Source organism: Lepidochelys kempii, chromosome 4 (assembly GCF_965140265.1).
Source record: "Lepidochelys kempii isolate rLepKem1 chromosome 4, rLepKem1.hap2, whole genome shotgun sequence".
NCBI classification, from domain to species: domain Eukaryota; kingdom Metazoa; phylum Chordata; order Testudines; family Cheloniidae; genus Lepidochelys; species Lepidochelys kempii.
Window position 1 is genome coordinate 68716077 of NC_133259.1, and position 24592 is coordinate 68740668.

At 41.5% G+C, this 24592-nt stretch overlaps 2 protein-coding genes across 6 annotated transcripts in view; one reads left to right on the forward strand and one right to left on the reverse strand.

The window, feature by feature from the left end:
* The window catches only part of PALLD (palladin, cytoskeletal associated protein), a 347129-nt gene that overhangs the window by 272489 nt on the left and 50048 nt on the right, over window positions 1–24592 (forward strand). For 2 of the 4 annotated variants that reach the window (XM_073341572.1, XM_073341573.1), the window contains one exon: window positions 13112–13801. The exons of the other annotated variants lie outside the window; for them this stretch is intronic. In XM_073341572.1, coding sequence (XP_073197673.1) covers window positions 13112–13801 — 690 coding nt within the window. Of the gene's footprint in view, window positions 1–13111; window positions 13802–24592 lie in introns of those variants that run through there. 4 annotated transcript variants of the gene reach the window in all.
* CBR4 (carbonyl reductase 4) overlaps window positions 1–24592 on the reverse strand; it is a 116237-nt gene that overhangs the window by 4645 nt on the left and 87000 nt on the right. The window contains exon 8 of one of the 2 annotated variants that reach the window (XR_012158617.1): window positions 7639–7657. The exons of the other annotated variant lie outside the window; for it this stretch is intronic. The gene's annotated coding sequence lies outside the window, so the exon portion shown is untranslated. Of the gene's footprint in view, window positions 1–7638; window positions 7658–24592 lie in introns of those variants that run through there. 2 annotated transcript variants of the gene reach the window in all.

Consider the following 24592-nt stretch of genomic DNA (forward strand, 5'->3'; position numbering starts at 1 on the left):
ACCAAATATATGAGACTAAGGCTATCTCTACATTAACACTTTTGTTGGTATAACTTTGTCACTCAGAGGTGTGAAAAAAACACCACACTGAGCAACATAAATTACACCGACAGAAGCGCTGTCCGCACTGGCGCTATGTTGGTGGGAGATGCTCTCCTGCTGACATAACTACTGCCACTCGTTGGAGGTGATTTAATTATGTCGATAGGAGAGCTCTCTCCTGTTAGTAAAGAGTGGCTACATGAGCGATCTTACTGTGGCACAGCTGCATTGGTACAGCTGTGCCACCATAAGCTTGCTAGTATAGACATGGCCTTACCTGAGGCAATGATCCTCAGCAAATAAAGGTGCTTCAGAACAGCTCTGATTTCTGGGTCCTGGAAGGCTGATGAGGAGGTAATGAGTTATAGTGCTTTCTTACAAAGGCCTGGAATTAGATTCTTAGCCATTAGATTAATCTCAGATATTTGTTTTCATTAAGTTATCTTATCAACTAGCTGAGATGCAAACTTGCAGCTACAGTGTATATTCCATTGATCAGAAGCTTCTTACATCTCTACCGAGATATTCATTCCATTTCTTCTTTTTAAAGATAACGACATTGGAATTGAGATAATCAACTAACTTCATTAATCAGCCCATGTTACAGTTGCCAGGCATCTGGTTTTTGACCAGAATGCCCAGTCAAAAAGGGACCCTGGCACCTGCTGACTGATTTGCTTAAAGTCCGGTCAGTGGTGCAGCGGAGCTAAGGCTCCCTGCCTGGCCTGGCTCTGCACAGCTCCTGGAAGCAGCCAGCATGTCCGGTTCCTGTTTGCAGGGGTGGCCACAGTGGTTCCATGCACTGCCCCCAGCCCAAGCACTGGCTCCGCAGCTCCCATTGGTTGGGAACCGTGGCCAATGGGAGCTGCAGGGACAGCGCCTGTGGGCATGGGCAGCACACAGAGCCCCCTCACCCTTCCGCCTAGGAGCCAGTCATGCTGGTTGCTTCCAGGAGCCGCACGGAATCAGGGTAGGCAGGGAGCCTCCATAGCCCCGCTGCGCTGCTGACTGGGAGCCTCCTGAGGTAAGTGCTGCCTGGCCGGAGCCCTCACCCCTTCCTGCACCTCAACCCCCAGCCCTGAGCCCCCTACCAGAGCCCACACCCCCTCCTGCATCCAAACTCCTTCCTGGAGCCTGCACACCAATCCTTGGTCCCACCCCAGAGCCCACACCGCTGGCCAGAGCCTGCATCCCCTCCCACACCCCTGCCCCATCCCTGAGCCCCTCCTGCACTCCAAATCCTTGGCCCCAGCCCAGAGCCCCCTGCACCCCTCATTTCTGGCCCCATTCTGGAGCCTGCACCCCCAGCTGGAGCCCCATCCCTCTGCCCCAGCCCTGTGAAAGTGAGTGAGGGTGGGGGAGAGCGAGCAACAGAGGGAGAGTGTATGTAGTAAGTAGGGGGCAAGGCCTCGAAGAAGGGGCAGGGCGGGGCAGAGCCTCAGGAAGGAGGTGGGGCAAGGGTGTTTGATTTTCTGTGATTAGAAATTTGGCAACCCCCACCCATCTCTAAACTGAATCTGGTAAATTCTGGATGTCCTGTTACTTAGTCAAGCACTATATAATTTTAATGAGTTCTATGTGCATCAAAGTGAAAATTTGCCCCACTAAATCTATATAAATTGGATGGCACTACAGCATTAGATAATTTGTTTACTATATGCAGATATTAGGTTATTTGATTTTAATTAGGAAAAATATGAGCCATCTTTTGCCTCTTTTTTTCATTTTTATATGTGTATGATATTATGCTATTGCAGTTCTTAAAAGTCTTAATTCTGTATTTAAAGAAAATAAATCTCTGCATAAGTCTTTGAAGAAAGCAGTCCTACCTCCTGGTCTTGCTTACTGTACATAAAAATGAAATCCAACGGACATACCATTAGACACAGTCTTTAGCTGTCCTTGTACTATAATCGATGTTAAAGGGATGTAGAAGACCAGTTGGTCCATTGCTGTGCTAATCTAGTTATAAATTCAAGCAATGGTTCTTTTACCAATAACCGTGCCTCACTATCTATAAGTTATGCTTTTCTCCCCTCAACAGTATCACTTAATGCCTCCTGCTCAATTTTTCACCTTATATGTCAGTTGTAAGGGACTCATAGCATTGCTTAAGTGACACTCTTGAATTACAAGTGCAGACTGCAATGTAAGATGCCAAACTCGTTTTCTGATAGTAGAACAGGGGCATTAAGTTCAGTTTTACTTGTAAAGCTATATTGTGTCTTTGCCTTGTTAAACAATGAATGCACACAAAAGCACAATTTCCTCTCTTTCTGAACCCAGGCTGAATTTGTTATCTTACTGGTACATGTTTTGAAAAATGTCCTTATGGAGTTAGAGATATGAAAAATGGTTCCTGTCTGTGAAAGCACTGAATGGCAACGTCTTGTGTCTCAACAAGTACTGGCAATATCACTACTGCTGGTTTCCTTCGGATAGAAATTAACTTGATGCCTTTTGAGAGATAACCCAACAAAAATGGAAAATGGGCACAAGTACAATGCCACTTTTTAGGACAAGTTGGGAAAGTCCTTAATAGTCAAACTAGGGCAAAATTTCCTTATAAGAGAGTTCACAAACAATGTTGCTACTATGTAGATGTTTTACATTTGTTGTCTTGTTGTCTGAGGTTTTGCCTAATGAGGAATCAAGCTTATTTTCAAAGTATCCTCTATTACAGTGCATTGTATTAATAGTAGAACATTCTGGGTTTCTTTTGAGTAGATTGTTTACATAAGTTCTTTTTCTCTCTTTTGACTTGAATTGGATGTTTGTTTATAAACAGTAATACAGTTGGAAAGTATTGTTCAATTGCATTTGAAGATCTTTACCAGCAAATTTTGTGTGTTGAAGAAACAGAGGTTGGTGTGGCAAAACAAATCTGGAAAGTTTTTCAGTTGTGGGGATTGTTCCTACCTGTCCAGAATGAGGACCAAATTTGACCCTCAGTTATATCCATGCATCCTCATTGAAGTCTGTGTAAGGAAGGACAAAATTTAGCCCTGAATAATTTTCATTTTAGCATGTACGTTGTCATTGATCTTTCACTTATCATTCAAAGCCTACTGGGATAGGAGCCTTTCTAGGGAAATTAAACAGGCTGGTATTGTTTCTTGGAATGCAGGGTATCATTCAGCATCAAGAGGCTTGGTGCTTCAGTACAAAATGTTTATGCTAACATGACCTGAGGGCTCTTTCTGCATTGAGCACAGTCCAGTTTTGGAAATGTTGCACCTTTGTTTTAAATCTTCCCCTTTCTTTGTCAATCTTTCTTGTCATGTAACCATTTTAAATTTATACACATCTTTTTCAAAATGTGAAAATATTAATTTACCATCCACAGTGTAATTGGATGCAGTCCTGCTCACTACAGCTGATAACTCATGCAATCTTAGTAGAAGGGTAGTTTTTTCATTTTGAAAATGGAGGTATTGCATTATTGATAAAACTCATGAAACACACTGCCCCCTTGAATGAACAAATGTTACCTCAAAATGCAGATCCATTTATCTGGCATTGATCTCAGCTGTTAATCTAGAAAACTGGCTGAGCATCTTTCACTAAGTAGTGGTTCATTCTAGGAAAAAAGTAGGGGGGGTAGCTGTGTTAACACAGAGGGGTAGCTGTGTTAGTCTGAATCCACAAAAACAGAGAGGAGTCCGATGGCACCTTAAAGACTAACAGATTTATTAGGGTATAAGCTTTCATGGGTAAAAAACCCACTTCTTACAATGCATGAAGTCACAAAAGCTTATGCCCTAATAAATCTGTTAGTCTTTAAGGTGCCACCGGACTCCTCGTTGTTTTTCTAGGGGAAAAAAATTTCAGTCAGTCCCTCCTCCACCTCAGTCCATTACTATGTTTAACACAGTTCGGTGAATCTCTGTTAGGTTCATTTCAAAGAGCATGTCCATAGGAAGACTGTGAAGTGATCAATCTGCTTTGACTCTCAGAACAACTCCAGATGCAGTATCTGTATGTAGGGAGGCAGAAATGAGTTACTGTTTTTCAGTACTTGAAGTAAATTAGACTTGTTCCTCTAAACAGAGACTACTCTCCTTTCTCTTTAAAATTATATATATAGATAGCTATCTATATATATATATATATATAATCTTGTTCAAAAAGATTTGCAAGGGGTTTGATGACTTCATATTACACTTATATGCACATATTACACATAGTACACAATATACAGGATTGTAAAACATTCAGTAAACTTCAATGCATTTATTTAGTTGTGTTGAGATACAAAGGCTAGACCGTTTTCCAATCTCTGCAGTGTATTTCTATTTACTGAATCTTTAACTTCATGCAGTGTAAGTGTGGATCCCACTGTTGGGGTGCATGAGCCTCATGTGCAAGGTCAGGGTCTTTTAAATGGTAGTGTCCATCACGGCTACACATACACCCTGTGCTTCTTTGTGCTCTCATTAGAGGGCATTAAGGGTGGGCAGCCGCAACTCTTCCTCAGGTCCTTCTTGGTAGCAAGATGGAACCTAACAAATATCCGACCCACTACTCTGATCAGAGACTTCAACTCAGTTTTTGAACTACTTTTTTTTTTTTTTGGTTTTGTTCAGTTTGGTTTGGGGGTTTTTGGAAGAAACTTCATATTGAGACTCCCTTTTCCTCAACTTGGACATTTTAAAAAAAGAAAATCATACGTTCCACTACACTATCCGTCCAGCAGGATGCAGTGTTTCATATCAACCGTCACACCTCATGGGTTCAAACCCTGCCTGTCCTATGACAGACTGATTCCCATCAATGATGGACATAGCCAATGCCTTTTCAACCTTGGAAAGACCCACATCTCAGATATGTACTCTGTGTGCAAGTCAATCTCCACATGAACCTACAAATCCAGGGATATTCAGCTCAAGATACACCTGCTAGAGCAGTCCTTGTGAGTCAGTTTGGGCCCAGAGAGGGTAGTAACTACCGGAATGTGGCCAGACAAACCAGCATCAATCAATTCTGCCTCGAACAGACACCATACCCCAGGATAAGGCAGAGAAAAGAGGGCAAGAGGAACCACTGTCAAAGCCAGCACTGGCAACTTCCACACTGACCAACTCAGCACTGACAGTCTCAGCATCAGCAGCCTTGATGCTGGAAGCCCTGTCACAGGCTGCCAGCAGACAACCTTGGCAACAAAATCAGCACCTGTGGCCACAAAAAGGTGACATCAAGAGACTGAACTGGAGGGAGCTCAAACATAGCTCCAAACAGGGAGCATAGTCCCGAAGAGATGACTCATCCAAGGGCAGAGCCTCCAAGCCCTCCACCAAAACTGGAGAGATGCAGTGGAAATGATACCCATGAATAAGCCTGGCAATGAGCTGAGATGCATTCTGCAAGACTCAATGTTCCTTGCAGAGACATCCTCCACACAAAAGCAACAACCAGTACCAGGGCCAATACCAGTATCATGTCAGCATACAGCACCACCACTGAAAGAAGAGCTCTTCACTTCACCATCCTACTCCTTTTCTCCAGTGTTGAGCAGGGATCCCTGTCCCCTGCCTTTTGAAAGCAATCTTAAGGAGCATACCAGATGGCTTTCATTTAGAGTTCCATCTCAGCTGGGGGGTGAGTGGCACCAAACCAACCAGCTTCTAGCTGGCTGGTGTCCCTATAGCATGCCACTAAGACTGTATCGGCCCTACTGAGAACTATCGTAATTCGGGTCCAGGAGCAGATATCCCTCTGAAAGAGGAGGAGATCCTGTTCCTTCATGGCCTCATTAGTCAGGCCACCCACACGAGCTGGACAATGGCCCCCATGAGCAAGACGTAATGGAGGGACATCAACAACTGACCCCTAGCTCTACACAAGATGTCATCCTCACCAGATGAGATGGTGGTGCCTGTCCCAGAGCCAGCAATCAATGGCTTCAAGGCATTCCAGGATCTTCTGTCTCACATTGCAGAGACCCCAGACATTGAAATGACATTGATACAGGAAAAATCCCACAAACTTTTTTTTTATATTTTAAGCACTGCAGCTCCAGCCCAGGATCTCATTCCCTTTCAATCAGAGGGTCCTGCAGCTGACCAAACCCTCGCCATTCTTTCTCCTACTTCTAAACAAGTGGAGAAGAGGTACAGATGCCTCCAAAGGGCTTTGAATACTTCTATGCCCACCCAATTTGAGGGCTTCTGGTTGTTTTGGCAGTATAGGAAAAGTTCAAGTCCACAGAAGGCCTACTTAAGGACAGAAATCCTAAGAAGTTGGGTCTATTTGGATGCAAGGTATATTAATTTGCCTCACTGCATCTCCAAGCTGAAAAGTACAGGGCTCTGTTTACTATATATGATTTTTTTCACCAGGAAGAGGGTCACCTTTTTTCTGTTACATAAAGCAGCAGAAGATGGCATCAAGCCTAGAATATGCTCTTCCCTTGTTCTCCCTGATAGACCTCTTGGTGAACTATGAAAAATCATCTCTTGACCCATCACAGAAGATAGAGTTCATAGAAGCTTTGATCAACTCCAGGTCCACAAGAGCATATCTTCCCGAGGACAGGTTCTTTTTCATGCAGTTGATAGTATGTTAAATGGAATCGTACTCTACTGTGATGGTATGGACTCATCTAGGGCAGCTAGGTCACGTGTGTGCATGCACTTACATTATGTCCTTTGTCAGACTTCTTCTGTTGGCTCTGTGATGGAACTCTGACTCAGATCGATCTATTCCCCAGCAAAACACCAAATGAACAAAAAAGACCTGACCCCGCCTCAGATTGTCACTGAGATGGTTGCAGGAACCCAAGAATGTATATAAAGAGGTTCTGTTCACAGCTCTTCCCCTTGAATGGTTGCTATGGAGGTTCATTATAGACCCAATATTCCTTCATTGGGGATCTCCCATGATAGACCTGATTACCATCATCAACAATGCCAAGTGCCAAAACTTTTGTTCCAGAGGGGCACAAACCTGAATAGGTACCAGATGTCTATCTTCTACACTGGTCTCAAGGCCTTCTCTGTGCCTTTCCATTGATTCCCCAAGATAATATCCAAGATCAAATGAGATGAAGCCACAGTCATCCTTGTAGTCCTTACTGTCCAAAGCAGTTCTGGTTGAAAGACAGGCCACAGATGTCCACCCAAACACCTGACCAGCTTCGAGTGCAAGAAACATCCTCTGCCTGCTTCAGGAATGTGCCAGTTTCTCAGATCTGCAAGGCCACAATGTGGCATTAATTCACTGACTTTTTGTCAAGAGTTATGAGTTGGACTTTGGCATCAGCCCTGACAGCCACCAAATTCAAGGTGACAGTACAACAATCGCTGACTGATGCAGCGGATACTTCACTCCCACCATCCAGAGGGGACACTGCTTGCCACTCACTAAACTCTGATCCACACTAATACATAGTTACTAAGAGAGAATGGTTACTTACCCTACAGTGACTGTGGTTCTTCAAGATGTTGATCCCAGTGTAGATCCCATGACCCCTCTCTGTCCCTGCTTTTGCAGATTTCAGTTACTGGGGCTTTGAATTGCGAAGGTGCTGAGGGAAGGTCATGGCCATTCTGCCTGTTAAGCCCTCATAGAGGAGTATGATGAGGCACAGGTCACATGTGCAGCCCTGACAGACCTGCTGTGAAAAAGAGTTTAATTTCGCATACATGAGGCACATGTGCACCCCAACTAATTACATCATCTCAAAGAACCACAGCTACTGCAGGGTCAGTAACTGTTCTTTTTCTGAGAAGGGAGAAGGCAAAGCAGAATTGCTGGCTGCCTTCCCAGGTAAAGTACTGTCCTATCGTTTGTACACAGTTCATTTTCATTTACATCATATAGTAATAATAATGCCTACCTCTTATATTACACTTTTCATCAGTAGATCTCAAAGCACTTTACAATAGAAGTCAGTATCATTGTTCCCATTTTTTTCCAGATGTGGAAACTAAGGCACATGGAGGGAAGTGACTTGTCCAAGGTCACCCTGCAGGCCACTGGCAAAAATGGGAATTAAACTCAGCTGTCCTGAGTTCTACCACAGTGCCCTATCTGCTAGGCTATACTACCTCCCCCCTGTTAGTGTTAGTCACTAGTTTAAGCTTGGCCTCTAGTCAAGGTATGTCTCCTGGACCAAAGATTCTATACATAAAGCTCATTTTCAATGTCTGATGCTTTGTCATATTGTATTCAACCGGCTACTACCAGTATGCATGAATGTACACAGGTAGTGAGCCGACCATACGTAATTATAAGGAACGTCCACCCAAATACCTGAGATCAGTATTGAGCCACTTGTAATAGTTGGTGCAGATTAGTATGTATATTGTGTTTGTCAATATGTTGTCTGAAGAAGGCTTTGATGGTAGCATGAGGGATTCACTAACTTCATAATGGGGAAAACAGTCCTCCTAGGCAATTAGAGTACTCAGCTTCCAGTTCCCATAAGCTTTGCAGCTACATATTTTCATTAAGCAAAGCAATAAAATAATTATACTTATTTATAAGTGAGATGTCTTTCATTTCGGTAATTTGTCTTGGTAGGGGCAGAGAGGAAAACAAAGTTGTAGAAATATCTGAGACGTAATAATCTCTTCTTGAAACTTGGTATATGTACATTAAATAAAGCATTGCTTAGTTACAGAGAGTGTAAGAATTCTCACAGTTAATTATAACTCTTCAGCACTCAGAGGTATAAAACAAAAGAGTGACAACTTGCAGCACACACAGTGCTCCCAGAAGCAAGTGTATTTCCAGCCTTAAGATGATCACACCCTCTATCATTAGAAATTTCTAGTAGTGTGAAGAACATAAATCCTAATTCTTAGAAGCAATACAAGCTGAGTTTATTCCTCCCCCGGTCTCTCTCTTTCAAGGCAGAGTTGCAGAGCAGGTGAAAGACCATCCAGGGAAGACATAGTAATGGAGGTGAAAAAAGACCATGCCTTCTGCTGTCATTTTAGACACAGTTATTAAGAGCTGAGCCCTCTTCTCCAAATAGCTCTGAGATATATACAGCAGAAACTAGCTTGTGTAGAATAGAACAGTAGTTTATACTTGTTATATAGAAAAGTTGTAATGTTACTGCACTATGTCAATAGTAAATTGGCAAAAATTAAGTATTGTGGACAGGGTAATAATATGCACATTTACATTAAGAACTGAATAACCTTCATACCGTATTAGATTTTCCCTATTGTTGTTTAGACCCGTGCCCTCGTTCATATTAAAATATTACTACTTCTCACTGTTACATTGTGTCTGTGTGTGTGTAAATATGTTTTTTCAGTGGCTTATAGGTCTTATTTTTTTCATGTTGTCTTTAACTCTGTTATCATAGCTGTTGGAGCGTAGGCAGAGATATATACACATACAAATCTATAGCAAGAATTTCCAACATTAGGCAGGAAATAACTGACAAATATCAGAATAAAGCTGTTGAAATCCCTTTATAAATGGTCATGTCTGAGTTCAAATGACTTGCTGAATGTCCATTTCCCCTCCACCTCCAATGTGATTATTTTATAGTCGGTTTCGCCTTTTCACTGAGGGAATTTTATTCAGAAGTTACTTTTGATTTTTCAGTTTCTGTAATTAACTGTTAGATAAAACTGTAGGTGAACCTCAAATAAGTCATCAAAAATAAGTATGTGAAAATGTTATGGGTTTTTTCACTGTGTTTAAAGAAGTAGATGTAAAATATATGTGACCGGTTCTGTGAAAGTGTGCCTATCTATTACGCTGGATTACTAAACACACCTTAGTTAGCTGAGATAGGATCATCTTGTTATAACTAAATTACTTTTGTTTGTGTCCTCCTAGTCCCTGAAGTTTTTCTTTATCTCCATAGTTGCTTCACTATTGCTGCTAATAATGGAAGAAGCACTGGTACAGATTGGCCACAGGTGGAGTATTTTTAGCTACTGTGTCTAGATTTGTACTGAGTAAGGTTAGATGATGTGGTGCAACAGTGTTAAACACCAGTGCCCCCTCTCCACCCTGATGCTCCCAACATTATTAGCACCAGTGCAATAGCAACAATGGGATATTTTTTAAAAAAAAATGCTGGATGACATTACTCTAGGATGCGTCTAGCACTAGAAAATTTAATACCAGTCTTACAGCAACAGAATAGCTGCAAAGATGCCTAATACAGGGATCATGCATTTTTACCATTGTGGCATGAAAACCCGCTCAGAGTAGGATCTTTCCTTTACCCAACATGTAGATTTTCATAACACCCTGGATTTAAAGCCTGATCCTGGTCTACACTAGCACTTCCGTCATTACTAACACTGATATAGCTGCATCATTTAGCAGCAGTTGCTGTAAAACAGGTAGTAATTAGCATTGACAAGGCCCAAGTGGTCACTGCTATATTGTGCCACTGTTTGAAAGATGAACACATGACTTTGTAATTTAAAATAGAAAAGTTTCAATGCAGCACAGGATACCTTTTGTTATGGCACACACTTGGTGAAAAGTCTCTGTTTGAGAGTGTTAAACTTCTTCCATACCAGGCATAACATATATAGTTAGGTACATTTCTATTTACTTCTTTGGCCTTAGTCGCACTATAATACATTAAAATGATGGGGAAAATGAAGTAAAATTTGTATGAAAATGAAAGTAAAAAATGTTAAAACACTCCTATGACCATTAGACAATGTGCCCAAAAATAGTTAAAATGCACAATTTGGAAGACACAAACTTGAAAAGGAAACCCGCCCAAAAATTTTTTAAAAAAGGGTTTTTTTTACTCATCTATCCAAGATGGTTTGGTATTGCTGCTGGAACTCTGCCATTGACTGGGAGGGTCAGATGACCATATGGGCTAAAAAGAAAGCCTCAAAGCAAAATAGCTCAAGCAGTAGCTCTTTCAGGTTAAGGGACATTCAAAGAGTATTAAAAAAAAACCTAAAGATCAGCCTTAACCCAAACCTAACATCAAAACAATCTGAACTCAGCAGGATTTGGATACTATATGTTCAACATTCAAAAAAAATGAATAGAAGATTCAGAAATCTGTAGTGAATAACTCCGAAGTGTTTTACACAACTATATCAAAAACAGTCTGGTAAAAAAGAGCTAATCTGCTACTAACAAATAAAATATGTACTGTATGTGGGGTAACTCTCATTTCTAAACCAAGCTATCTTTGTGATATGGTTTTACAAAATAGTCAGACCCTTCAAAACCTTGATTTTTTTTTTCAGTACTGTCTCAAAATACCTTGTGTGATTAATCTTAAACTTCTGTCCCCCTCTTTACAGCCAAACAGTCTCCTTTTCTAGACACCACACGTGAAATTTCAGGCCGAAAATATTTTGAGTACTCTGGGGAGCAGGAGTATCAAAATGAATCTTATAATGGAAAGTAGATTACAAATGTAACTATGACATCATGATAATTTCTAATACCAAAAGTATGCATCCATTATGGTGTTTGTCATACATACATATTCCATGCATTCAGTAGACTCTGCACTAAAATCTCTGGTTAAATAATGACCTAAATTATATCATAAATGACATACTGTATATAATATTGTAAAGTATTTATATGTGAAATATACTGAAAAGGTGCATGTGCACATAAAACCACAAAGACATCTGGAGCGTTCAGACAAAGTTACAATTCCCAGCTGGGACAAGACAATTGTTAAGCTAGTAAAACAGATGAGTTTTAGAATTAAGACCACACACAGCAAAGTTTGATCTCTGCTTTGATAAGGGCCTTATTGCGGTTGTAGTGCTGCTAAAGCAGGGCTATTAAAGGAGATTGACAAACTACCTTAGTGGTCTTTAGTCTCAAGATTTTTTTTACAGAAGTGCATACTGAAGGAGCAATTAACAGGAAAGCAGCAATGTAAATGGTCATTTAAGCATTTGTACAATAAGCAAAAATATGTACAGGATCTGATTGTCATCCGTGTTGAGTGTCTATAGTTCCTGTTGACTTCATTTGGAGTTCTGGGTGCTCAGCGCTTCTGAATGTCAAACCTACAGTCTTTACAGTTATGTGAATGTGAAGAAGTTCTGTATTTTTATTGTAAATAAGCCTATCTCCCATTGGTATGGTGTCATGAGTCCAGTTAGCAGAGCCCTAGAGCTTTAGTTCCTCAGCTGCCTCCTGGTATGATAGAGTTATGAGGCTTAGTTAAGAAGAAAAGTTGTAAAGAGTACAGATATATTAACAGCCGTCAGTGGAAAAGCTGGGACTAAAACTCATGGTTTCCCGGTATGCAGCTTAGTTCACCTTTCCCTAGGTTGCAGAAAATTATGGGGGAAGTTTCATTCACTCCCTCACAAATGTGTGGGAAGGCTTGACAGAGCTGTCAAATGTGTGTCACCTCATGGGAATGACACATGATTAACAGCAGGCACAAGCTAGGGCATTTAGATTTCTAGCAACCTGATTATGGCTGCAGTAGCTTAGATATTTGAACACCATAATAAGAGAGACAGAATTGAGGCCTTTTTAAAAAAAAGTGACCCTTAATACTAGGACTCTTGCAATTAATATATTAAGTTCAAATAAAATTAACAAATGACCCACCAGCACCCAAATAAAAATCAAACTTTTTTTAAAATTCAAAAGGGTCTTAATTTCTATTGTGGCATTAGCTGAAAATAAGAGTACTAAGAAGATCACAAAAAGGACTTTGCTTGCAGTATTTCCAGGTCTGATGAAAGAGGGAGCTACCCCATCCCAATCTCCAGACCAAAAAAGGTTTCAATCTGTTGGGGAAAACCTTAAATAAGTATTCAAACCAAATCTCACAACTTCATCGAGGTTTTCCATCCCAGCAGGGATTCATGGCTTTATTAATTAGAAAGCTTACAAATGGTCCTTTAGCTACAGTTAAGTGTTGTAGCAGTTTAATATCTGATGTGCGTTCTTGCAGGGACTTTGCTGGCAAGGAGATAGACTTAAGGATCAGATACGCAAATAGCTCTGACTTCCATTGGCTTCTAAAATTCCAGGTGACAAAATAGAGCTCAGTGTCTAGATAATGAGGTTGTCTCTTTATTTTAATCCTCTCCTCTCCCATCACCACCCCTCTGATTAACTTTTTCTTCTCATGCAGGGACCCTCTAAAACTACAACAACTGCAGAACCAAATTCGTCTGGAACAAGAAGGTGGTCAGCGGTACCATCACCACCAGCAACATCAAAATCCTCCTCCGTCTCCTCCTTTTCCTCCTCCCCCTTCTTTCCAGGAGCTGGTGTCCAGCCAGTCTGTCAGCTCTCCTGTGCAAATGAGCGTTCTCAACTCCCACACTTCCCCCACCATGCAGTCATCCAGCACCTTCAACTATGCCCGGCCTAAACAGTTCATTGCTGCTCAGAACATCAGTCCTGCTTCAGGTTATGTAACTCCTTCATCTGGGTCTTCCACATCCAGCCTTCCATCCCCTATGTCTCCAACTGCCTCTCAGAAACAATTTGGCAGAGCACCTGTTCCCCCTTTCTCCCAGCCATTTGCTCCGGAAGGAGAGTACCTGTGGTCTCCATCTTCCTCTTCACCCCCTCCCCCACCTCCACCAGTCTTTAGTCCAACTGCAACGTTTTCAGTTTCTGATTCCTTCCCACTTCCCCCACCCCCTCCTCCTCCTCTTCCTTCCTCAGTTTCCTCACCTTCCCGCAGTCTTTCTCCAACTGCTAGATTCTCTAACTCCAGCCAGTCTCCAGCAGCGTTCCTCAGCTCCATGTTACCATCCCAGCCACCACCTATATCTGTCAATGCACTAGGACTTCCAAAAGGTGTTATGCCTCCGTGAGTATAAACAGCTAACAAACTTCTTACATTTAATTTTATTGTTTATTAATTGTATTGGTTCTCCATTTTGATAGCTTTTTGGGCTCTCTGCACTGTGGCTAACTGAGAGGGGGTGGGGGGATGACAGATTCTTGAATCAGTGGAAGGAATTGCAAGGAAATCACCCTTCTGGCCAAAGGTCTTGCAGTCACTTTCATAAGGTGATACTTGGCCTCTGACTCTAGTGATTTCTCTAGATGGAGGAGTGTCAGGGAAGAAGACACTGATCAGAAATATGTTGTATTCTGCTTATGGAACAAAGCTGCAGAGATGGAAAATGAAGGGGCACAATGGCCTACTGATATTTGGTTATCTTTTTTTTCAGGGGAGAGGGGAGAGAAAGGATGTGGTGCTGGGGATTTGTAAGAACCGTGTTTAAAAAAACAGGAAAAACACCACAGACTACATCAGCTCCACATATTTTCCCTCCCTTTTGTCTCCCCTCAAGGCTAAAATATTGTTCTGGAGCATGCCAAAAGCCCAGAGTAGTTCAGTTTGTCTTTCCATTGGCACAAGATTCTCATTCCATTGTTGGAGAACAAAGAGAAATGATAAAGAACAAAAAATGAGAATAGCTGGATCCAAGGCTTATTTATAACTTTGTTTAAGGGCTTTCTAAACATGTCCACAGTATCAAGATAACTTACTGGGCTATAGATTTGGTACTGTAGGAACTTCTGTTATTTTACTCCAAGACACTTTTGGAAAAATTCTGTCAGTTACTCAAAGATATTAATGAATTTGTCTGCAATATAAACAAAACGTAATTTTAATTTTAACATTTGGTGATGTTAAAAGATCTATTACATAATTCAAAAATCAACTTGTTCTGTCTCTTTAACTTTTAGTTTCATTTTTCTCTTTTCCTACCAAATATCTTCTTTCCTGCTACTGTATGTTATCATATCCTTCCTTAGTCTTTTTCAGTGTCTGTTTCCCCTTTGTCTTGTTTAACAGTATTCTTCGTCCCGTCATCTTCTATCTACTCTGCCACTCTTTCGTGTGTTTTTTCTCTCCTTTCTTTCCCCCAAGTTCTTTCAGTCTCTCAATTTCCATTTTTCTGTATTCCCAAAATTTCTAATTTATTGTCCTATCCCTTCTTGCCACCTCTGTTTCTCCTTCACTTCTCCTTTATCATCTCTATCTTTCTATGGTGCCCATTACTGTAGTACGTGAGCACCTCCTGGTCTCTAATGTATTTATACTCACAACACCCTTGTGAGGATATCTCCCATTTTACAGATGGAGAACTCAGGCACTAAAGGGGCTGAATGACTTGGCCAATGTCAAACAGCAAGTTGGTGGTGGAGGGAGGAACTGAACCCAGGTCTCCCAAGTTCCAGGCTAACACCAAAACAATTAGACCCTTTCTCCTATCCCTTTTCTTCACTTTATTCACTTTTTTCTCAGCTCTCACCCTCCACTCACTCCAGTGCATGGTTGTTGGCTGCCTGCATTGGTCTCCATAGACAGAGCCAGTTAGTAGTATAGATGAGACTAGACTGAGCAAAATTAATTGACTGCCAGTCAGCTCCAGGGACGTAGGAGGAGCAGAAGCCAGTCAGCTCTGCAGCCTGCAAAAGGGAAAAAGCCTGGATGATCAGCAGTCCAATCCTGGCCTGTACTCCTTTCTATCGCCCTGCTATTGATATCCATTGATTCTGAAAGGAAGACACTGTTTCCTTGGTAAGACACTGTAGTGTGGTCGTCTGGGTGCTGAACATGGAGTCGAGATTGGGCACTTGTATTTTCAACTCTGACATGCATCTTGAGCAAGTCATTTAATTTCTCTGTCTCCATTTCCCAATCTATTAAATGGGATTACAAATTATATGTTACGCGTTGCTGAAAATGAACTAGTCAAAGTGTGGAATGCATTCTGTAGATGGAAATGAGCAATATCTTTATCAATATTGGAGAGTCCAGTATAAGACAAGGTCTAAAGTAATGGGATTTCAGCTTTAAGATAGATTTTTACTACTACATACATCAGTGGGAGTAGGGTTGGATCCTTGATTGTTTTTTAAATACCTTACATTAGCTACCTTTCTTACCAACTGTTTTATTAAGAGAGAAAGCATTCTTGCAGCAAACTTTACGGTTACTTTCAATGCCTTCCCCTCGCTCTTGTTTTTTTATTGCTGGTTTCTTTGCCACTTTCCTAGTGTACTTGAGGATCAGATATTCACAGCTCATGTTTTTGTGTATGGTCTTCACATGATAGTTCACCCTATTCTGCCTCTGTAGTGGCTTCCTGTGACAATGGTAGTCAAAGACCTGAAAAAAAGAAAAGGGAATTTTTGAACTGCTTAGTCTTGTGTCAGAATCTGTAATATAACCTAAATAACTTGCCACCCAGATGAGCTGGAATTCTTATGGAGTACTTTTAAAAGTGATACTTCTTGGTGTTCTGATTACATTGGTATATATTGTATATTTGTAATATTTCTTTGATGCTCTCCATTTGAATGTAATGAAAAAATATTATTAATTCAGATTCAGAACTGGCTGGATTATTTTGGCATTTTTTCATCAAAAAATTATTTTTTGATTAAATTGAAATTTTCACAAATTTATTTCCATTGTTGTTGAAGGTCTTAGTGTTCGATTTTTAAAAATTGAAAATGGGAAAAAAAGGAATTTTTTGTTTCATTTTGGTGGGCAAAATCCTACTTTCTCTCATTTCTTTTTAACTTATTTTCCACTAGGGAAAAAAGATAGTGAATAGGGAATATAAAAAAATGAAAGTGACTTTTTTCCCCCACTGAAACAAAAAAATTGAAAATTTTTGAAAAATGTTCAAAAATTTTTTGGACTTTATCTAGCCAAAATATGATGGAAAATGTTGAATAAAATGAGGAAAAAAATGCGTTTATTTAAAAAAAATGTTCATGAAATATACTTACTTGTTTTGGACCTGCTCTATCCAAGATTCAAGCAAAGCATGTAGCCCCCCACAACTCCTTTGCGTAGGGGCCCCCATTTCACAGCCACAGTCGAGCATGCAGCCTTCTCTCCATTTCCCCTAAATGGATTTGCTGTGCCAACTGGGTACAAATATGGACTAGAGAATAAGTAATGTGTCTAGATTTGGCGGGGTGTGTGTGTTTGTTTTTGGGTAGGGTTACGGACAGTGCTTAATTTGTAATGAGAGGTGCTGGGGCTCAAGTTATTAGGTGCTGGGGCTCAAGAAATTTTTCTTTACATTCATAACTGGGGCAGTAAGCCCAGAGGTGCTGGGGCTATGAACTGCCAAGCCTAGAGGTGCCAGGGCTCAGCCCTGTCAAGCCCTGGCACAAATTAAACATTGGTTACAGACAAAAGGATGGAAGTTTCCTGTAAAACAGAAGGCAAGAGAAACATGTGAAATGAAGTAGCCCAAATAAGGTCAAAGTGTCAAAGGAGACATCCTGATCTCTCATGAGTCTGACGTCAGCATACAGCAACTCTTATTTCACTCCCCAATTCCTGTTTCCTCTAGCTCAAACGGGAATTAATTCATGGAAGTCCTATGACCTGTGTTATGCAGGAGGTCAGACAACATGATCACAGTGGTCACTTCTAGCCATATTAACTATGAATTTAGGAATGAATTACGTGGCATGGAAATATGAGCAATAAATAACACACTGGGTTGAAATGACAATGGGATGGGATTCCCATGAGTTAGGGAGCCCCCAGAGGCTGTGGGTTTGGCAGCAGCATCTGAACTGGTTTGTTCAATATGGTTTCTAGTTGGATGGTTTTGATGAGCTAGTTTGCTGCCAGTATATAGGTTAATAGTCTGACTGTCCAGAACTGTGAGAAACAACAAAAACCAATTGACTAGATTTCTGGGTCTACTTCACAAGTGTCTGACGTTCAGATAAAATGAAGAACAGCTCTGGATATAATAGTTCAGGATGGTTTTGATGAGCTAGTTTGCTGCCAGTATATAGGTTAATAGTCTGACTGTCCAGAACTGTGAGAAACAACAAAAACCAATTGACTAGATTTCTGGGTCTACTTCACAAGTGTCTGACGTTCAGATAAAATGAAGAACAGCTCTGGATATAATAGTTCAGGATGGTCTGAACTTTTCAATGCTGTGGGCCAGATGTTAGTTTTGTGGGCCACGTACAAATACTACCTTCGTGGGCCACATACAGAAATATCATTCCAGATTCTAGAATAAGATTCTTTTTTTAGGATTTATTAGCATTTAGCTTTTCTGTGTAGGGTTAAGAAGTAATAAAATTAAATAGGAGACTAGCTCACCTTATCAAGATAGGGGTGCCCCCAGGAATATTTCAAATGGTACACATGTCCCTACCCCTTCTGACTCAGGGAGGAAACTCTGGCCAGGACTTCACTGTGGTCAGTGCACTGTCTGTGCAGAAGTAAAATTCCCCCCCCCCACACTGCCTACAGGAAGGGATGGGGTGCCAGCTGCACTGACCATAGGAAGGCAGGAACAGGGAGCCAGGAGGTGAGAGGACAGGGAATCCAACCTCTCCCCACACCCAACTGGCTCCCAGGCTGCACAGACCCAGCAGCTGCTGCCTCTCCTCCTGACAATGCCTGGCACAATAGTGCAGGCAGCCCATGGCCAGGGACCCACCACCCTCACTGGGGGTGATGGGTTGGAGTGCCCATATCCCTGCCCAAAAGGTGAGCCCTGCTGGAGTCCTGGTGCTGTGGGCTGGGAGGGGAGGGGACTGGAGGCCTCAGCACTTCCCTAGTCTTCAGCCCCAGGTGAGGCAGTTATAGGGATGGAGGCTGCAGCTTGTATGCTGGGGCTTTTCATGAGGAGTTGGGTTGCAGGGGGCTACGTGGTACTGGAAGAACTGAAATATATGATGAAGGCAAGCTTGGCCTGGTCGACCCCTGGGACAAATCTGAGTGAGAAGCACTGCGATTTAGTTGGGGTTTGTCCTGCTTTGAGCAGGGGGTTGGACTAGATGACCTCCTCAGGTCTCTTTTAACCCTAATCTTCTACAATTCTATGATCTACCATGTGTTGGAATTCTGTATGGTAGAAATTATTTCACTTTTTATTTTTTTACAAAGGTATTAAGCAAGGACAATGCTTGAAGTAACAAAAATCAAATTGTTTTCAACAGCAGTTGAACAATAATGTTTTCATATTTTTTCTCCCACCAGCAGCCTGACCATCCCAGAGCCCTCAAGGGAGCCCCTAGCACTCCGCCAGTTCTGCTCTCTATTCTCTATTGCAGTCCCAGTCCTTTCCACACTCTCTCCTCCCTCAGCTCGACTCCCCACTTCACACAGTCCCAGCTCTTCTCCCTGTTCTACACTCCCACAGCCTGGCTCCCATTTCACACTTCCCCTCCTCCCAACTTGGCTCCCCTTCCCTCAGGCCACTGGTTGGACCAGCTAGTACTAGTTCATCATTAAATATTTATTTGCATAATTTTACTGAGGAAAAAATGTCAATTGGATAAAATACTTAGTACTGCCAGGGTGGTCAAGTCACTTGCAGTCACTTAACACTTTCACCTAGTGAGGTTAGTAAGGGACATAGGGATCACTTTACCCATCCATCAAATGCAGCCACGTTTGGGATGGAACACAGTAGTTTTTACCACCATATAGTAACATTTAGAGAAGAAGTGAAGAATGCTGTAATCAATTAACATTTCAGAGAGGCATTATGGGGGCTGAATATTGTTTATTTCTGAGTTGGAATTTGGCCAATACCCTATTGCTCAGTCCTTGTTCTTGGGGGTCTCCGTTTTTCCTATTCTAAAGAACTCTACATATTAGTAGATTTATTGGTCCAGCTCAGCCTTCAGCTATGCGGAAGGTAACCCCTATTAACTTCAAGGGGAACTACACATGTGACAGAATCCAGAATTGTGCCCATTTGGTTTGCTGACAGAAATATATGGAGGCTGGAACCTAAGTTTCATCAGCCATCACAGCAAAAGTTTGATACAAACCCAGGTTTTTCTCTGATTTGCACCCATGCAAGTCAGTTAAGTTTGGATGGGTGTCACTGACAGCAAAATTTTGGCTCACAGAGTGATTCTATAAATGCAAAGTGTAAACCACTAGAAAGAAAGTATGGAATTAGTCATCAGACAATGACAGCATCCCTTTCAAAGTAGAATAAACATGCATTTTCAGATATGAATATATCAGTTTAAAAGGATCTTGACTGTAGGACATATCTAATTCTTTCCTTCAAGCAGTTGCATTCTTCAGTAGTGTTGCCTAGGTCACTAACAGAGGAAAATATCATGATGCAGAGTTTTTAAAAGGACTAGACTTAAATAGGAACAGCAAGTACCAAGTTAACTAAACCTTTTTAAAGAGAAAAGAAAACATCACTTTGGAACACTTTTGTAAAAGTAACATAAGCTGTATTTTTCATCATTGCTGATGCTAAATTTAATTGCTGTTTCTATGCTCTTCAAAGCGTTAAACCAAAGAGTTCTTGGGATAAGGAACAATGCAGGGAGAACAGTGCAATGTTTTTGCCTTTACTTGAGCTAAAGCAGCTGGTCTGCTCTTCCAGACTTATTCTGTACATTGAACTTTGCCTGAGTAACTACTGATATGCCAAATGTTTTACTGATCTCCAGGTTCCCTGCATCTGTCAGTGATGATAGTGAGCATCATAAGGGACAGCCACCCATGTACATGTTGTCACCATGTTGTCACCATGTCACTGTCAACTCTCACTCGGTCCGTCATTACCAAGGACATCCCCCACTTTAGAACACAATTTATTGCTGTCCTATATAAATCTGGCATTTATTTTCCTGGTTTTGTGAATTATGTCTATCACAGTTTCCTCAAACTGAGTTTACAGTCAGTGTGGTTTATGCCAAAACATTCATGTGTTGGATGGGGCTTCTGAGAGCCCCTTGCTTAAAAATTCCACCACCAAATTGAGGGTAAAGGTTAAGGTGGTTTCTCTTCCTCTGAGGGAGCTCATCTCATCTCCGTAATGTTCATTCATCCCTGCCAAACTTATCTCTGGGGCTCATGAAAATACATCTGAAGTGAAAGTTTTCTGCAGTTGAAATGAACTGAATTTCAGCAAATGTCAGGTTTGGCTGTTTTTGTTTTTTAGTTTTCCAGTTTGTAATAGGATTTGTCACAGGTCCAAGGGAGAGAAGTTCTATGGGAACCCTTTGTGAAAATGACAATTCATCATTCTGCTAAACTAATGAACCCAGTTGTTCTTGTTGTTTTGTATTACAGTAACACCTAGAAGCCTCAGCGGAGATTGGAACCCCATTGGGCTAGGCACTGCACTACACAGAGAGAGAGCTCCTTTCCCAAAGATCTTACAATCTGAATAGACAAGACAAAGGGTGGGAGGGGAAACAGAATTATGGAGAAGTGAAGTAACTGTCCCATGGTCACACAGCAAGTCAGTGGCAGAACCAGGATTAGAACCAAGGACTCCTCATCCAATGACTTTCCCAGTAGACCATACTGCTTCCTATTGTTAAAAGCTTCCTGCCCTATTGTCCTCCCTGTGTTCTTCATCTTGAGCGCCACATCTCTGGGAATCTAAGTCCTATATGGCTGTCAAGGATATGAGCAGATTCTATACTATACTGGACTATAAGGTGGATAGAAAGCTGGCTAGATTGTCGGTCTCAAAGGGTAGTGATTAATGGCTCCATGTCTAGTTGGCAGCCGGTATCAAGTGGAGTGCCCCAAGGGTCGGTCCTGGGGCCGGTTTTGTTCAATATCTTCATAAATTATCTGGAGGATGGTGAGGATTGCACCCTCAGCAAGTTTGCAGATGACACTAAACTGGGAGGAGAGGTAGATACACTGGAGGGTAGGGATAGGATACAGAGGGCCCTAGACAAATTAGAGGATTGGGCCAAAAGAAATCTGATGAGGTTCAACAAGGTCAAGTGCAGAGTCCTGCACTTAGGACGGAAGAATTCAATGCATCGCTACAGACTAGGGACCAAATGGCTCGCCAGCAGTTCTGCAGAAAAGGACCTAGGGGTTATAGTGGACGAGAAGCTGGATATGAGTCAACAGTGTGCCCTTGTTGCCAAGAAGGCCAATGGCATTTTGGGATGTATAAGTAGGGGCATTGCAAGGAGATCGAGGGACGTGATCATTCCCCTCTATTCGACACTGGTGAGGCCTCATCTGGAGTACCATGTCCAGTTTTGGGCCCCACACTACTAGAAGGATGTGGAAAAATTGGAAAGAGTCCAGCGGAGGGCAACAAAAATGATTACGGGCCAGGAACACATGAGTTATGAGGAGAGGCTGAGGGAACTGAGGATGTTTAGTCTACGGAAGAGAAGAAAGAGGGCGGATTTGATAGCTGCTTTCAACTACCTGAAAGGGGGTTCCAAAGAGGATGGCTCTAGACTGTTCTCAGTGGTAGCAAATGACAGAAAAAGGAGTAATGGTCTCAAGTTGCAGTGGGGGAGATTTAGGTTGGATATTAGGAAAAACTTTTTCACTAGGAGGGTGGTGAAACACTGGAATGTGTTACCTAAGGAGGTGGTGGAATCTCCTTCCTTAGAAGTTTTTAAGGTCAGGCTTGACAAAGCCCTGGCTGGGATGATTTAATTGGGGATTGGTCCTGCTTTGAGCAGGGGGTTGGACTAGATGACCTCCTGAGGTCCCTTCCAACCCTGATATTCTATGATTCTTTGATTCTCCTTGGTTGTTCTGTGAAATATGGTTGTTTTTTTAAAAGGAAATTTTAAATTTAATGAAATGTGCACATGAGTTACCACAGAAAATATCATCTTTGCATTCTTAAAATAAAATGACTAAATACAACCACCATATATCCATACTGTAAGGGACTGGGGCATAGGCGGTCTGGCCTAGTGGTCGCAGCTATGCTGGGGTCCACATATCAGGGACAGTGGTATTTGAGCAGGGGTCAGAGGAATCACTGTAAACCAGCCTGAGTAAGCAAAAGTTGGGTCAAAGTGAAGGCAGCGTTGGAGACTGGAGATCAGAGATAATACTAGGCTAGAATCAGGAGGCAAGAGTCAGGCTCAGGATCAGGCTAGAGACCAGTCTGGAGTTGCAGCAGGCCCAAAGTCTGTTTTGTTGTCCAGGCAACCTCTTGGGGCACTCTCCAGGGTTAAATAGGGTGGTTGGCCAATCAGAGGGCTGCAGGGTACTGTCATTATGAGTCATTTTGGGCGATACTTCCTGCGGCGCTTATTCTCCACAGTGCTCTCTGGCTGTGCCTCTGCATGGTTTCTTGGTGTCACTGTAGGACTGTCAGCTGTCACAGGCTCTGCAGACGTAGGTTCTAACCACCCATCCTTACACATGCATTTGAACTTTGAATGCCAAGCTGTGCCCGAGTCACAATTATAAACCAAATATTTGTGTGAGTAATGCTGTGCAAAAAAATTTTTGGCAAACTTTTTTTGGCAAAAAATGCAGATTCAATTACACTGAAATGTGTTGTGAATTTGTGTTGGTTTTGCCAAATTGTTCACGTAAAAAAAAAGTCCAAAAATGTCAAACCATTTTGAGATTTTGGTTTGCGATAATTTTTTGAAATTTCCTTCAATTTTATTGAAAACCCCCTCACCACCACCACCCCCCAAAAAAACAGACAAAAATCTTTAAAAAATAGTTAAAGTTGAAATAAAATGTTTTGTTTTGGGTTGAACAAAATGTTTCATTCAACCCAAAATTAAACTTTTTTACTTTTCGATACTCTGAGAATTCCAAAAAATCTCATTTTTGGTTTGACCCAAATGAAATGTGGCATTGGTTTGTGTTTTTTTTTATTTTTGTTTGTTGTTGTTTTGTTTTTTTAATTGCTGGTGAACTAAAACATCCATTATTCTTAGTGTGAGGGTTACTTTATTTGTAAGTTACTCAAGGCTAAGTAAAGTATAGACCAAGAAATTTACATTAAGGAAAAAGACACGTAGGGTTGGTGCAGTAGCCAAAACCATGACCTCCTGCATCTTGACCATGGTTGCATCTGGAAGGCTTTATTTTCCAGATGCTTTTTATCTATTTCTTTTTCCAAATGATTGCTGCAGATGCATATGCAAAACATTTTAAAATGCCCAGAGACTTACTGTCAGCCTAATCTAAACAAACTGGTGATGCACGTGCACTCTGTTGGAGAGAGGGAGTGTGTACTGATTTATTTACCTTGTTTTGTAGCTTTTTGGCCTACCAACCTGGCTAGTATCCTATACATGTTGTCCCTGTTGGCCAAAGCACAGAACTTTACTTCAGACAAATAATTTATGAAGGGATGTCACATAAATGTCTGTAAATCAGTCAGAGGAGCTTCTTTTCTTTTTATTCAGATATTAATTGATTTTGTATATAAAAACAAGTTATGGTTTGTTGATGGCAGGGGATGCTTAGTGCACTAGCCTTTCAACAACTGGAGACCAAGGTTGATTTTGGATAAATCACAAATACGACTGAGATTAGCCTCCTCTCAGTCCCTAGTGGATGTTTGTTCACATCACATATATTTGGCATGTTTGTCAGTCACTGCTTAAGAAAGACCCAGGACTGCAATAACTAGAGTGTTTCAGACTAAGATCCATGGGCTGTGTTGAGTAGGGAAATTCATGTGTCATTCTTCTCTAGCTTTGGCTCCAGTCAATGCTATATTAATTTCTTCATTTTCATGACTATCAGTTCAAAACACAACCTTTATAATAATTGTACGGGGCGGGGTTACAATTTATATTGCCTAGATTACCAGAATTTCAGAAAGGGCTGGATTTTTTTTAAACTGAAATCAAACGTGCC